This window comes from Sceloporus undulatus, chromosome 2 (assembly GCF_019175285.1).
Source record: "Sceloporus undulatus isolate JIND9_A2432 ecotype Alabama chromosome 2, SceUnd_v1.1, whole genome shotgun sequence".
NCBI classification, from domain to species: domain Eukaryota; kingdom Metazoa; phylum Chordata; class Lepidosauria; order Squamata; family Phrynosomatidae; genus Sceloporus; species Sceloporus undulatus.
Genome location: NC_056523.1, coordinates 321,809,417 through 321,822,391, shown reverse-complemented (window position 1 = coordinate 321,822,391; position 12,975 = coordinate 321,809,417). Strand labels below are relative to the sequence as shown.

General features: G+C 41.3%; 1 protein-coding gene across 1 annotated transcript in view; it reads left to right on the top strand.

The window, feature by feature from the left end:
* Positions 1-12,975, top strand: part of KATNAL2 (katanin catalytic subunit A1 like 2) — a 42,490-nt gene that overhangs the window by 9,211 nt on the left and 20,304 nt on the right. The window contains 12 exon segments of the mRNA XM_042448801.1: positions 154-224; positions 1,038-1,204; positions 3,694-3,747; positions 5,714-5,770; positions 5,773-5,828; positions 7,920-7,986; positions 7,989-8,020; positions 11,336-11,410; positions 11,412-11,435; positions 12,467-12,496; positions 12,498-12,530; positions 12,632-12,663. Coding sequence (XP_042304735.1) covers positions 154-224; positions 1,038-1,204; positions 3,694-3,747; positions 5,714-5,770; positions 5,773-5,828; positions 7,920-7,986; positions 7,989-8,020; positions 11,336-11,410; positions 11,412-11,435; positions 12,467-12,496; positions 12,498-12,530; positions 12,632-12,663 — 698 coding nt within the window.

Sequence of the window (12,975 nt, the reverse complement as noted above, 5' to 3'; positions counted from 1 at the left end):
ACCTAATTGTTACTTTGCAGAGTCCCATAAGTGTGCAAACACACCTTCATCTGCACACCAGGAGTCTGTTTCCATTGCTTATAATCTCTATTCAGGAGTGTTTGATTTATAGAAATGTAAAATATTTTGTAACTGACTTTTTTTCCCCCACAGGAAGAGATGCGAGCAGAAGCCCGTCGAAAAAATCTCCTTATTCTGATTTTACATTATTTAACTGAGGAAGGGTATGTATATTGTTGTTGTTGTTATTTTGCTTCAGGAAACAAGGACTATTTTATCATAGATCCAGCCACCAACAATTGCTTTCTTGCCTGCTCATCTATTACATCAGTCCTCTGTCCCACAGTCAGAGGTTACCAAATGTGGGTCTATCAAGCAGTGGGTCCTGTTGAATTCAGTGGTGCTTTCTTCTGCATAAGAGTAGCTGAGGTTTCAGTCTTGTTCCTTTCTGATCTAATGAGAGAACATTTATTTGTAAAGCTCTTCTCTCTACTCATGTGAGGGTTAGTCTATTCTCTACTGAAAACTGGTTAATTATAAGCCTCACTTTTCAGATGACAGTTTTCCACTGTGTGTGTGTGTTGGGGGGGGGGGTGGATTCTGGCACATGGAAGATGCTACTGCTTCAAGATGTAGCTTGCAAAGGTTCATCATGTTGCAAGTAATTAAAATGTTAAATGACTGAGCTATCATGTGATGGCTGTAGTCCTTACATGAGTAATAGCCCTTCAAAATGGCCCTGTGTCACAAAAGAATATCATTTGGTTTATACAACAGTAGAAACACAGAAAAGTCAGTGACTGGGGGAGAGAGAGAGAAGAAATTAAAAAGTCACAAAAGTCAATCAGAAAGTTGTGAGGCTTGTGCTAAAGTAGTTGCTTTTGCAAAATGTTGTGTTCTAACGGTTCTGTTCTAATGATTCTGGTCCTCTATTATTTTGCCATCATGCATTCTCCTCTTGCATTTTTTAAAACAATTTTTAAATAACAATCAAGTGTTAATAATAAAACAGGAATCTCTGAATTTATAATTCCCAGATATGTTGATACCGTGAATGCACTGGAACAAGAAACAAAACTGGGCTTGCGGCGGTATGAGGTTTGCGACAACGTTGATCTCGAAACTATTTTGATGGAATATGAAAGTTACTACTATGTCAAATTCCAGAAGTATCCAAAAATTATCAAAAAAGCCTTAGATACCAGTAGGTGCTTCTGTTCCAGGAATAATGTATTTGTGTCACTATTAAATTAGGATTTTTATTACTGCAACTAGTATTTATATGTTTTTTTATTTTGTTTTGGGGCTTTTTGCACCAACAGTGTGTGAGTGTGGCATTCAGTGTTCTTAAACACTGTCTAATATATTCTGATCAATATAAATGAGCACTTTCTATTTTGCATGCATATCACTTGCTGGATTAGGTGTTGTGAGTCGAAACTCACATGGAGAGAAATGTAAGGTACAGTGGTTGCCTCGGGTTACGAAAATTCAATTCGTTTCCGCCATTCCTTTCGTAACCCGAAAATTTCGTAACCCCGAAACACTTTTCCGTTAGCACTGGAAAGGCTATAGCTGCCACTTTGCAGCATTTGAATTTCACGCCGACAATGAATTCATAACCCGAAAAAATATTTCGTAACCCGAAAACAGTTTTTGCCAGTCCAACTTTTTCGTATTCCGGAAATTTTCGTAACCCGTATCTTTTGTTCCCGAGGCCACCACTGTACTGCACTTTAGGGCAGAAAAAATAAATGCATAGATATAGGATGGGGGACACCTGGCTAATGAAACTACATGTGAAAGGGATCTGGGAGTCCAAATAGACCACAAGTTGAACATGAGTGACAGTGTGATGGGCAGCTAAAAAGGCCAATGCAATTTTAGGCTGCATCAATAAAAGTATAGTGTCTAGATCAAGAGAAGTAATAGTGGCCACTGTATTCTGCTTTGGTCAGGCCCCACCTGGAATATTGTGTCCAGTTCTGGGCCCACCATTCAAAAAGGACATTGAGAAAACTGGAGCGTGTCCAAGGAGGGCGACTAAAATGGTGAAAGGTCTGGAAAGCTTGCCTATGGGAAGACTAGGGAGCTGGGGTGTTTAGCTGGAAGAAGAGAAGGTTAAGAGGTGATATGATAACCCTGTTTAAATATTTGAAAGAATGTCATATTGAGGAGGGAGACAAGCTTGTTTTCGCTGCTCCAGAGACTAGGACCGAACAATGGATGCAAGCTCCAGGGAAAGAGATTCCACCTCAACATTAGGAGAACTCCTGACAATAAGGGCTGTTCGACAGTGGAACACACTCCTGCGTGTAGTGGAGTCTCCTTCCTTGGAGTCTTTAAGCGAGGCTGATGGCCATCTGTGGGGATGCTTTGTTGTGATTTCTGCATGGCAGGGGGTTGGACTGGATGGCCCTTGTTGTCTCTTCCAACTCTATGTCTATGAAACTGGAGGCACATTTGAATGCTGTGTCCTCCATCTACATTCCTTTCTTTTCAGCTAGATGTACACTAGTCCGCACATCTGGAAATACATCCCTGACCATGTCTCGGAGCAACTATTATATGAGTAGAGTTTAATCAAAGATTTCATCTATAGCACAGGATTGGGAGACAGGCTGGGTCTAGCAGTTAATAACATACCTAGGAATGAAATTAATGGGCATGCCGTATGGTCTATGGATGTTTTGTGCAAACCACACTGAAATAAAGCTTTGCAGATGTACCATCACACATTTCTCCAGCTGACCTTCAGTGTGTTTGAACAAATGAGGATTTTCCAGTGGATGTATTCCCAGTATTGTATACAGTCTGGGCCCTATAATGTGTTTGCCCAATATAAACCACGTATTGCACAGGAGAGTGATCTAAGGAGGAGCAAATGCTACATCGTCAGTCGTCCTAAGTGAACTAAAGCACATCTAATACTGTACAGTAAAACTCCGTTAAGAAAGTTCCTGGGCATGATTTCTTTAAGAGAAAATTTGGTACCAGAAGAATAGGGGTAGATTTTTACACTCACTACCACAACACACACCACACACAACACGAGACGTTTAAAGTGTATTAGAAAGTGTTTTATTAAAAACTAGAAATATCAATATTTAAAATGAAAAAAGGTAGGCCTCACATAAGTAAAGGAAACCTTTGAACCTTTAGAGACCCTGGAAGCTTCTTTTGAAAATGCATCCAAGGGTGTCTTTTGTTCTCACCAGCCTCCAGTTTTCTTATGATTCTCATGTTTTGTGACAAAACTAACACTTTTTTTGGATATGCTGGGGGTAGCTGATGAGGCAGGTCTGTCTGCTTTCTCCTTTTTCTGTGGCTTACTGTTCATGCATGCTCAGCAGTTCTGGAGACCGCTACTGTTTACCTTTCCTGGAGCACATCATCCATTTTTCTCGGCGTAGCTTCATGCATTATTAACTGCAGACACCCTGTTGCAACTGATAATGAAAGTCTGTGTTTCTCCAGCACCCCTTCACCATCATCTCAATCTGATGCTATTTTTTAAGTCAAGGTAGATTTAAGATTGAGAGGGGGCAACTAGGCATGGTTTAAGAACACTTTGTAAAAGGAGCTTCAGTGTCAGAGGCTTTGTTAATTGAAATATGCCTGTAAGATTATGGCCTTCAGTTTGATATATTTACTGAAGGAGAGTAAGTTCACACTATATTTTCCCCCACACAGCAGATAAGTCGAGAAGTGGGGAGAGATCAAAAGGTAGAAAGAAATGGCGCAGCGGTGGACAACAATGTTTACAGACTCTTGTAGATTTAAAACATATGTTCTTATGTTTTTAAGACTCCTCCCCAGTTTTATGGCAGAGAGCAGAGTTATGCTTAGTAAGCACTATGGGAAGTGAGGGATTGGTATCAGATTGTGGTAACGGGGTGAGAAGTAATACACGAAATTTCTGGAGAGTTAATTTGTTGGAACATGAGCAGAGAGATGTTGGTAACTGTTGTATTGGGTGTCCTGTGATGTTAAAGATGGGACGAAAGAATTAAAAGTATTTGTAGTATTCAGAGCACCTCAGTACATTAGCTCATTGTGTATCACAGGTGTCCCATCATTGGTTGTTGTTGTGTGCCTTAAGTCTTTCCAATATGGGAAACCCTAAGGTGTAACCTTCACAGGTTTTTTCTTGGCAAATTTTGTTTCAGAGTGGGGTTTGCCATTCCCACTTATGAGGCTGAAAAGTGTGCCCTGCTCATCCACTAGTAGGGGCAGTGTATATATCTTCCTATTGATGGAAATTTAGGCCTGAAAATATAATGGGGAGAAACATAGCTCTGGTGGTGTGTTTATGCGGAAGATCTCCAGATTCCATCCCAGCCATCATAAGATTATAGAATCAGATGACAGGTGATGGAAAAATCTCCTGCTTGGGACTATTGAGATACACAGCTTGTCAATGTAGAATGGTACCAGATACAGGGTCCAAGAATTGAAGTGCTTATGGACTGCCTCATATATTTATATTGCCTATAGTTATCGTGTTGTAGTAGGCTTAAATGGCTTTTAGTCCAAACTACAGTAGAGTTTATTAATCTTTGAGATTTAACATAAGTGTAGATTAATGAAGTCTCATTGATTCAAAGGGTCTACCTAAGTTTACAGTTGGATGTAGATTATTGTACACAGCTGACATTGAACTGGAACTGCCAGATACTATGTGAGCTGAGGGTACTGTGCTCTTTCTACCTTGGAACATTAACGCATTCCAGTGCAGAGGTTGGATTTTGTACTGTAACATGATGTGTTCTGTACTCTTCAACAATACCTACTTTCTCTGCATTACTTTGTTTTCTTCATCTGTGATATTTTTCCCCATGTCATAAGTTATTTTAGTAGTGTGCTATAAATGAAACAAAAAAAAAGCAATTTAGATTTTAAAAAGATGCAACAAAGCAAAAGGATCCTTTAAAAAGGAGAAAACAAAATTATAAAAGCAGCAGCACCAACAAAATTAAAACACAGGTTTTAAAAATGAGAGGCCGAGACAGCACAAAGTTATTCAAAAAACGGCTATGAGCATGGGTGGTCTTCACCTGGTGCTGTGATTAAATGACAAAGGAAGGTGACTGGCTCTTGAATATCTCTTTCAGGGAGCTGTCCCTTAAGTGGGGGTGTCACTATCAAAAAAGACCTTTTGCTGGTAATCATTCAGTGGGACATCTGGATATCTGATTTTACTATTTGTGTAATGTATTTTGAGATCAGGGTTTGAATCCACATTTAGCCATGGAAACCCATTGGGTGACCTTGGGAAAAACAAAGTAAATGGCCAAAGGGAGAAAAACCCCATGATAGGTTCATCTTAGGGCCACCCTAAGTCAGAAATGACTGAAGGCCCTCAAAAACAGCATAGGAGAAGATATATTCAGGTAACCTGGTTCCGAGTTGTAGGACTTTGGGTTATTTAAAACCTTTAACTGTGCTCAAGGGCAAAACCAGGAATTGGCACAGTTGGCAGAGCACATGTGGACTGTGGTCAAGCTACCAATCCCAATAAGTAATTAGTAGCCCTGTTTTGGATCAGATGCGTTTCTGAATCCTTCTTCAAGGCAAATCCACCTACAACATAGGGCAACTAAGAGGCTATCAGCACATGGATACCGTAGTTATTAATGTTCTTTAGTTCTTCGCATTTCAAGACATGTAACAACCTGAAACTTTCTGAAAACCTTTTTATGTCCTAGGGCAGCTAGCAGCATATGCCGAAATCTCCCTAAGATCAACCAGCATCAGAGGCCAGTCTCAAAAACAACACCTATTGGTCAACAGACTTCAAATGTTCCAACATGGAGAGTCCTAGACAGGTTAAGATTCCTCTTTTGCTTCTTGCTTTTCACAGTTATTGGAAATACAATCTTGTAACAGTTGAGTAAAAGTACAAGTAGATTTGGGTACTGGCAAATATTAAATAACTTGATAGAAAAAATGTAGCTCTATAGACATTGACTTGGGTTGGATGAACAAGCTTCTAAATCTATCACCTTGGCCTGTTCTATTGTACTGGCTCCAATCAGGATGGTTCAGTAGGAAGATGGCTATGAATACTGTATATAAAAGGTGGCTAGTATAGTCACACTTCTAGCCCAAGTTGCCTTTTCTGACTGCAGGTATCTGTGGCTCGAAGACTCCCCCAGTCCTAAATACAGTGCGCCCTGGTCATACGTGGATGCACTATACGCGGCTTTCAGCATATGTTGAAAGCCCACCCGGGTTGCATCCCATTGAAAGTAATGGGGGGGCGTGCGTGCCGCCAACCCATTCTGCCATGCATGAGCACCATTACTTTCAGTGGGGCTCAAGCATATGTGTGGGGGTTTTTTTATGCAGTGGGGTCCGGAACGGATCCCCACATAAAAAGGGGTGCACTGTACTACAGACTCATTGAACCAGAAATGGCAGGACCACTAACAAATGGGTTTTGTATGCCTGGCCATGGTTACATGCCATATAACATTTGGAGGAGGTGGGCCCTTTTCACACCGGCTTTAAAGGCTGGATTGGGGGCGAAGTCGAGGGCATAGCATCTCCATGCCTTGGTTCCAACCCCCAGGGCGGTGGTGACACCATACATCACACTGCACAGTGCACAAACATCACAACACTCCTCCAGTGCTGCATCCGGACAATGCAGCGCTGAAGGGATGCTGTATAGCTGCAGTGCCGCGGCTATTGCGCCCTTTCCAGGGCCCAAAAAGGAAACCACTTTTTGCGGCTCCTTTTTGCTCCATGGAAAGGCCAGATTGGGGCTCGGCGTGCGGTTGCCACAGCCCTGATCTGGCTGAAGAGAGGTGGCTGGAGGCACAGCCCTACAAAAGCAATTTTGATCAATACCCCTAAACAAGAGGGAAACTTGCTTACAGTTTCTGAGGACTTCTGTGCAACCTGTCTGTGAGTGTAGTTCTAGTCACCCTTAAGATGTTTTTTTTTTTGAACACTTAAGGGGTTATTCGAACAGTGATGAAATAATCTTGATAAAAGTGGGTTGAATCTTTCTTGTTCACATGCAATTGGAATGCATCCAATTCATTTTTTGTGGGGGCTGCCCAAAACCCCACTTAATCTGCAATAGTTGATCTCAGGTTTCCCTCCCGAGTTTTCCTAAAATATTGGCATTGTCATCTGTGTAATTAACCAATGTGAATAGACCCGGGATACACCATGATTAAAAATCTACATACCTTGAATGTGCTTCAAATACATCACATCCATCTTTATTCACAATGCCAACACTTGTGAGCAACAGAACTTGCCAGAGATGCAATTCTGATAAAAAATATAGTGTGAACCACAAAACTGGAATGAGTTAGTGAAATTATTCATATAGTTATGCTGAAAAACGACATCTAAATCACTTTTATAAGATTTTGTTCAGGGAGGCAGGATTTTGTGCAAATGGCACTGAAAAGCCAGTGACAACTTGTGACAACCAGTGACTACCACAGTAGAAACTGATTTTGATACATACTCCATTTGTCCATTAAAATTTGAGAACTGTAGTTCTATGAGAAAGAGCTATCACTATGAAAACAATACAATTAAGCAATTTAAAGTTAAACAAGTTTTATAGCAAAATCTGAATTGTTTGTTGGTTTGTTTGTTTTCACCATGAATCTTGATTCCCTATAAGAACAACCAGCAAGACTGAAACATATTTTATTGGATCTCAAAGCCATGCTAGAAGAGAGTTAATCCTTGAGCGTGAAGCATAATTTCGAATTCTAGTAGTTTTTTTGTGCATGTGATACTAATCCTGAATTAGTGCTGAATACAACACAAACTATTTGCTCTGCTTGAAGTATCAAGTGCAGAATTGTGGGAAATAACTAAATGGAGTGACTTGGAGACTTTAGCAACTATAATTTCAAATCTGATCTTGTTTGTAACTTTTTCTACAGGACACTGAAGATGCCTTAGGTCGATATTTCATCTGGATTTGTTGTTTAAATGTATCCTCAATCCACAAAGAGGAGCTGGAGAAGGGGATCATCCTAGAAGGGTTAGTTATAATCTGACTTTGGCCTCAAACAGACAACCTAAAAGGGCCGCTGCCAAGCCATGTTGGGGGTGTGGTGTTCAGATGAAGCATGTCCCAAATGCAGCTAGGAAGCTGCCTCAAGTGTGCCTCATCCTGGAAGAACCAGCCCAAAAAGAAAGCAATAAAATACCGCTCCTTTTTGGCACCCAATTTAAGACCGTGGCGGCAGCCTGGATCAGGGCTAGTTGCATGCAGCTGCCATGGTCCTGGGAGAACAGCAAATGGCATGGTCCCAGTGTGGACCTTTTATGCCATCTGCTTTCCCCCTTGTTAAAAGAAGTTTATACTAGATTTTTGATGTTCTGAAGGTGGAAATGAGAGGAAAATTCTTATGGGGTAGTTTAACAAATCATTCAAACAAATAGCGAGCACATGTAGGGGCAACGTCAGAAAAGCTAAAGCACAGAATGAAGTCAGGCTTGCTAGAGAGGTTAAGAACAACAAAAAGGGCTTTTTTGGATATGGCCGCCAGCAAAAAGGAAAAAGAAGGAAGGGAAACGTAGGGACCACTGCGTGCAGAAGATGGCAAAATGTTTCAAGTAAGGGGACAGAGAAAAGGCAGAACTGCTCAACACTTCTTTGCTTCAGTCTTCTCAGAAAAGGCAAAGGGTGCTCAATGTGAGGATAAAGGAGCAGAGGACAGAAAAAGGGGAATTTCAGCATAGAATAAGTAAAGAGATAATATAGAATATCTGGTTAATCTAAAACTAATATAAATCTCCAGGACCAGATGAACAACATCCAAGGGTATTAAAGAACTGGCAAATGTATATCTGAGCTATTGGCAATAATCTTTGAGAACTCCTGGAGAAACAGGAGAGTCCCAACACGACGGAGGAGGGGCAAATGTTGTCCCCTCTTCAAAAGGGGCAAAAAGGAAAAAAGAGGATCCAACAATTATCGTCCAGTTAGTCGGACATCTATACCAGGAAAGATTCTAGAGCAGATCATAAAAAGAGAGTCTGTGAACATCTAGAAGGCCAATGCCATCATCACAAAAAGTTAACATGGGTTTCAGAGAAACAATTTATGCCAGACAAACCTGATCTCTTTCTTTGATAAAATTACCAGCTTGTAGATGAAGGGATGCTGTGGATATAGTATATCTTGATTTCAGTAAGGCCTTTGACATGGTTTCCCATGGCATTCTTGCAAACAAACTGGTAAAATGTGGGTTGAGACAAACGTAACTGTTACATAGATTTGTAATTGGTTGCTGGCGCCGAACCCAAAGGGTGCTCAACAATGGCTCCTTTCATCCTGGAGAGAAGTTACCAGTGGTGGTCCCACAAGGCTCTGTCCTGGGCCCAGTGCTATTCAACCTCTTATCAATGACTTGGATGACAGACTTGGGGGTATTACAGTGGTAACCCGCGGATACGAAATGCGGCTGCCTTACGAAATTTCCGGGTTACGAAAAAAAATCAATTGAAAAAACTGTTCCGGGTACTAAGGTTATTTCGGGTTACGAAGAACTTTTGGTGCTTTGCTTTTCGGCGCTTTTTCGCACCAAATCGCCAGCTTTTTCCCCCATTTACGCCTATGGGGTTTTCGGCTTGCGAAAGCTTTTCGGGTTACGAACGCGGCGGGCGGAAACGAATTAAATTCGTAACCCGGGGTGGTCCCCTGTACTTATCAAAATTTGTAGATGACACCAAAATTAGAAGGAGTAGCTAAAACTCCAGAGGACAGGATCAAACTTTAGAATGACCTTGTTAGATTAGTAAGTCTGGGCCCAAACTAAACAAAAATGAAATTTCAACATACTTAGGTGGAAAACACATGAAATGAAAGAGGTTATTAGGATGGGTGACAACCTGGCTGAAATGCGTGTGATGTGGTAGCTACAAGGCCAATGAGATTTTATGCTGGCATTCAATCGAAGTATAGTGTCTACATCAAGGGAAGTAATAGTACCACTCTATTCTGCTCTGGTCAGGCCCCACCTGGAATATTGTGTGCAGTTCTGGACACCACAATTTAAAAAGGATGTTGGAAAACGAGTTGTGTCCAAAGGAGGGTGACCAAAAATGGTGTGAAGGGTTGGAAACCATGCCCTTAGGAACAACTATTGGAGCGCTGGTGATGTTAGCCTGTGAGAAGAAGAGAGGTTAAGTAGTTGATATGTAGACTTGTCTAAATACTTGAAGGAATGTCATATTGAGGAGGGAGCATGCTTGTTTTCTTGCTGCTGCCAGAGAACAGGATCCAGAACAATGGTGCAAGCTGCAGGAAAAGAGATTCCTCCACCTCAACATTAGGATGAACTTCTGACTTGCAAGTAAGGGCTGTTCAACAGTGGAACCACTCCTTCCTTGGAGTGTAGTGGAATCTCTTTCCTTAGAAGGTTTTTAAACAGGGCTGGATGGCCATCTTGTGGGGATTCTTTGATTGAGTGATTTCCTGCACTGGCAGTGGGGTTGGACTGGATGGCCCTTGCGGTCCTTTCTTTTCAAACTCCATGATCTATTACAGTGGTACCCTGGGTTACGAATTAATTGTTCCGCGGCTAATTTCGTAACCCGAAAAAAAAAACTTCGTAACCTGAATTGCCCTAGGCGCTAATGGAAAAAAAAATAGCTCTCTGCTGCCTCCGGTGGCGAAATAGCGCCGAGGTTTTTTCGTTAACCCGGAAACAAAAAACCTTCGTAAGCCGAACACATAAAATCCCTATGGGATTTTTTTCGTATCCCGAAAAATTCGTAAGCTGGGTAATTCGTATCCCGGGGTACCACTGACTCATTTACCCTTGTTAAGTTCCATCTTACTCTTGCTATTTTAAAAAAGTTCCTGAGAGAGGGAACAGGTCAGGTGTGGGGAAGTCTGGGGTTAGAATTCAGCATCCTTAGATAGTGCAGCCTGGTGGAAACGATTGCTGATCTGTACACTGTCCATCCCTACCTACTTTAAATCTAGCTGTCATTTGAATTCTCCACAATGCCTGCACAGAGCACTTTCATGGTTTTTTAAGCTAAAGCCAGCCACCTGGCACTGCTCAGACTTAATGCCAGGTAACCCTTCCTCAGGCTGGCAGAGGCAATGGTATGGAGAGGTAGAGTAGAGGACAGGCCAACATAAAAGCAAATGTAAGAGATCATGCTGATCTGTGTGACCAGCAAAATTGATTTTTGACTTGTTTGTAGCCTTGTCGCATAACCATCCTAGAGGCTTTCCCAGGAATGTAGCCTTCCTTTCCTTTCCTGGTATCCTTTAGGCTTCTGTTCAATACTCCTTATGGTCTTTAAGGCTGGTAAACGATTCTTATTTCTCCTTTAGGGTCAAATTATTGATTTCCGTGGGATGATCCAAGATGCTATTAAAGGTGCATCGAGTGAAATAGCCTTGCATAGCCTTAAACTGTAATCCGGATCCTTCAGTGAGTGGATTTTCTTTTAACCAATAAAATAGATTTAGAAGGTGATGCCTGGATTGTGCTCTAAAGTCTATGCTGAAAAACAAAAGCTCTGTGGAAAAAGGGCCCCTTGTTTTTTTTCCCCTTTTTCAAAATGCTTTTATGACATCTCTGTAAACAGAGATCTGGAATAGTTTGAGTAATAATAATAATAATAATAATAATAATATAATAGGCATGGTGGGTGGGCATTAGACAGGTGGGGGCAGGGTTAAAGGGAACTCAAGAAGAGAATGTAATGGGAGCAGCAGCTCCCGTTGCACAGTTATGAAGACATGCAATAATTAACATTATAATACATTAAATTAACATTAAATATTAAAGTAACCTGTACTAATATGTATATATTTAATTATTTTGTAGGATGTACACAATAGGCAGTTTTTAAATCTATTTTAATTGATTGTATGTAAAGCAATGTGTACAATTTACAGCGCTATATAAATAAAGCTTAATAATAATATGATAATGCAATATTGGGGCTCTGAATGCGGTAGTTTCCTCCCCCCTCCCCCCGATGCCAATTGATGCAAAGAATGAGGCTTATGTGATACAGCTTTAGTGCTCCCTTTCCCTGGCCTGACTGTAAAACCAAATGTGGTCTTTGGGGGCCCTTCACCTCACCGTTAGGACCACATATTTCATTTTCATCCTGACATAGCTGTGGATCTCCAAATTGGGGGATCACATGGTTTTTCAAGCATGGTCCCATTTTGATCTTGGACAGGATAACAATATCCAAGGTGCAGGGAAGTTTCCAGTCCAAATAACTACAACATCTCTTTAATTCAGCTCTTACTTTGTATGTTAGGTCAGTGAGTATGGCAAATATTCATGAGCCTCAGTATCTCGCTGCAACAGATTAATGTATCTGAAGAGGAACTTACCCAAAAGCCTTGTTTCAAAATGATGCTACAAGTTATATTTGATAATGCCTCCAAAATAACTAGGACAATTTTGTTTTGTATGATTGTGCATGCTTTGTGTTTTAATAGGAACGACTGTTAAAACCACTAGGTGCCTTTGTTTGGGATGACTGCTGACATGAGAGAACTTGCAATGTAGTAAGCCGGGGTATGGTTGAACATTTCTTTTCCATCTCAGGGGTGTGTTCTGCACTAATTGCTTGGAAAATGAATGCTTTTAATTACCGTATATACTCAACTATAAGTCGAGAAATTTATTGCCCAAAATGGACTCCAAATCAAGGATCAACTTATGGAAGGGTCAATAGGTTACTACAGCTGATAAAGTTCATTAAAAAAAGTGCCCACCTTCCTCTGTAGCCAAGTAAACAGCTCCCCATTTGAGTCCCGGTGCCTGCAGCCTCTCCTCTCTCCGCGCGAGGTGTGTGAGTGTGTGATCCTTCAGCCCTCCCTTGCAGCTGGAGCTAACAAGCAGCTACTGAGGGAAGGGGAGAAGGATGCAGGAGGAGGGAGCATGCCCAAGCTTGGACCCCGTTTTGCAAACCATGGGTTCTGGAAATGCTGGGGTTAAAGGCAAG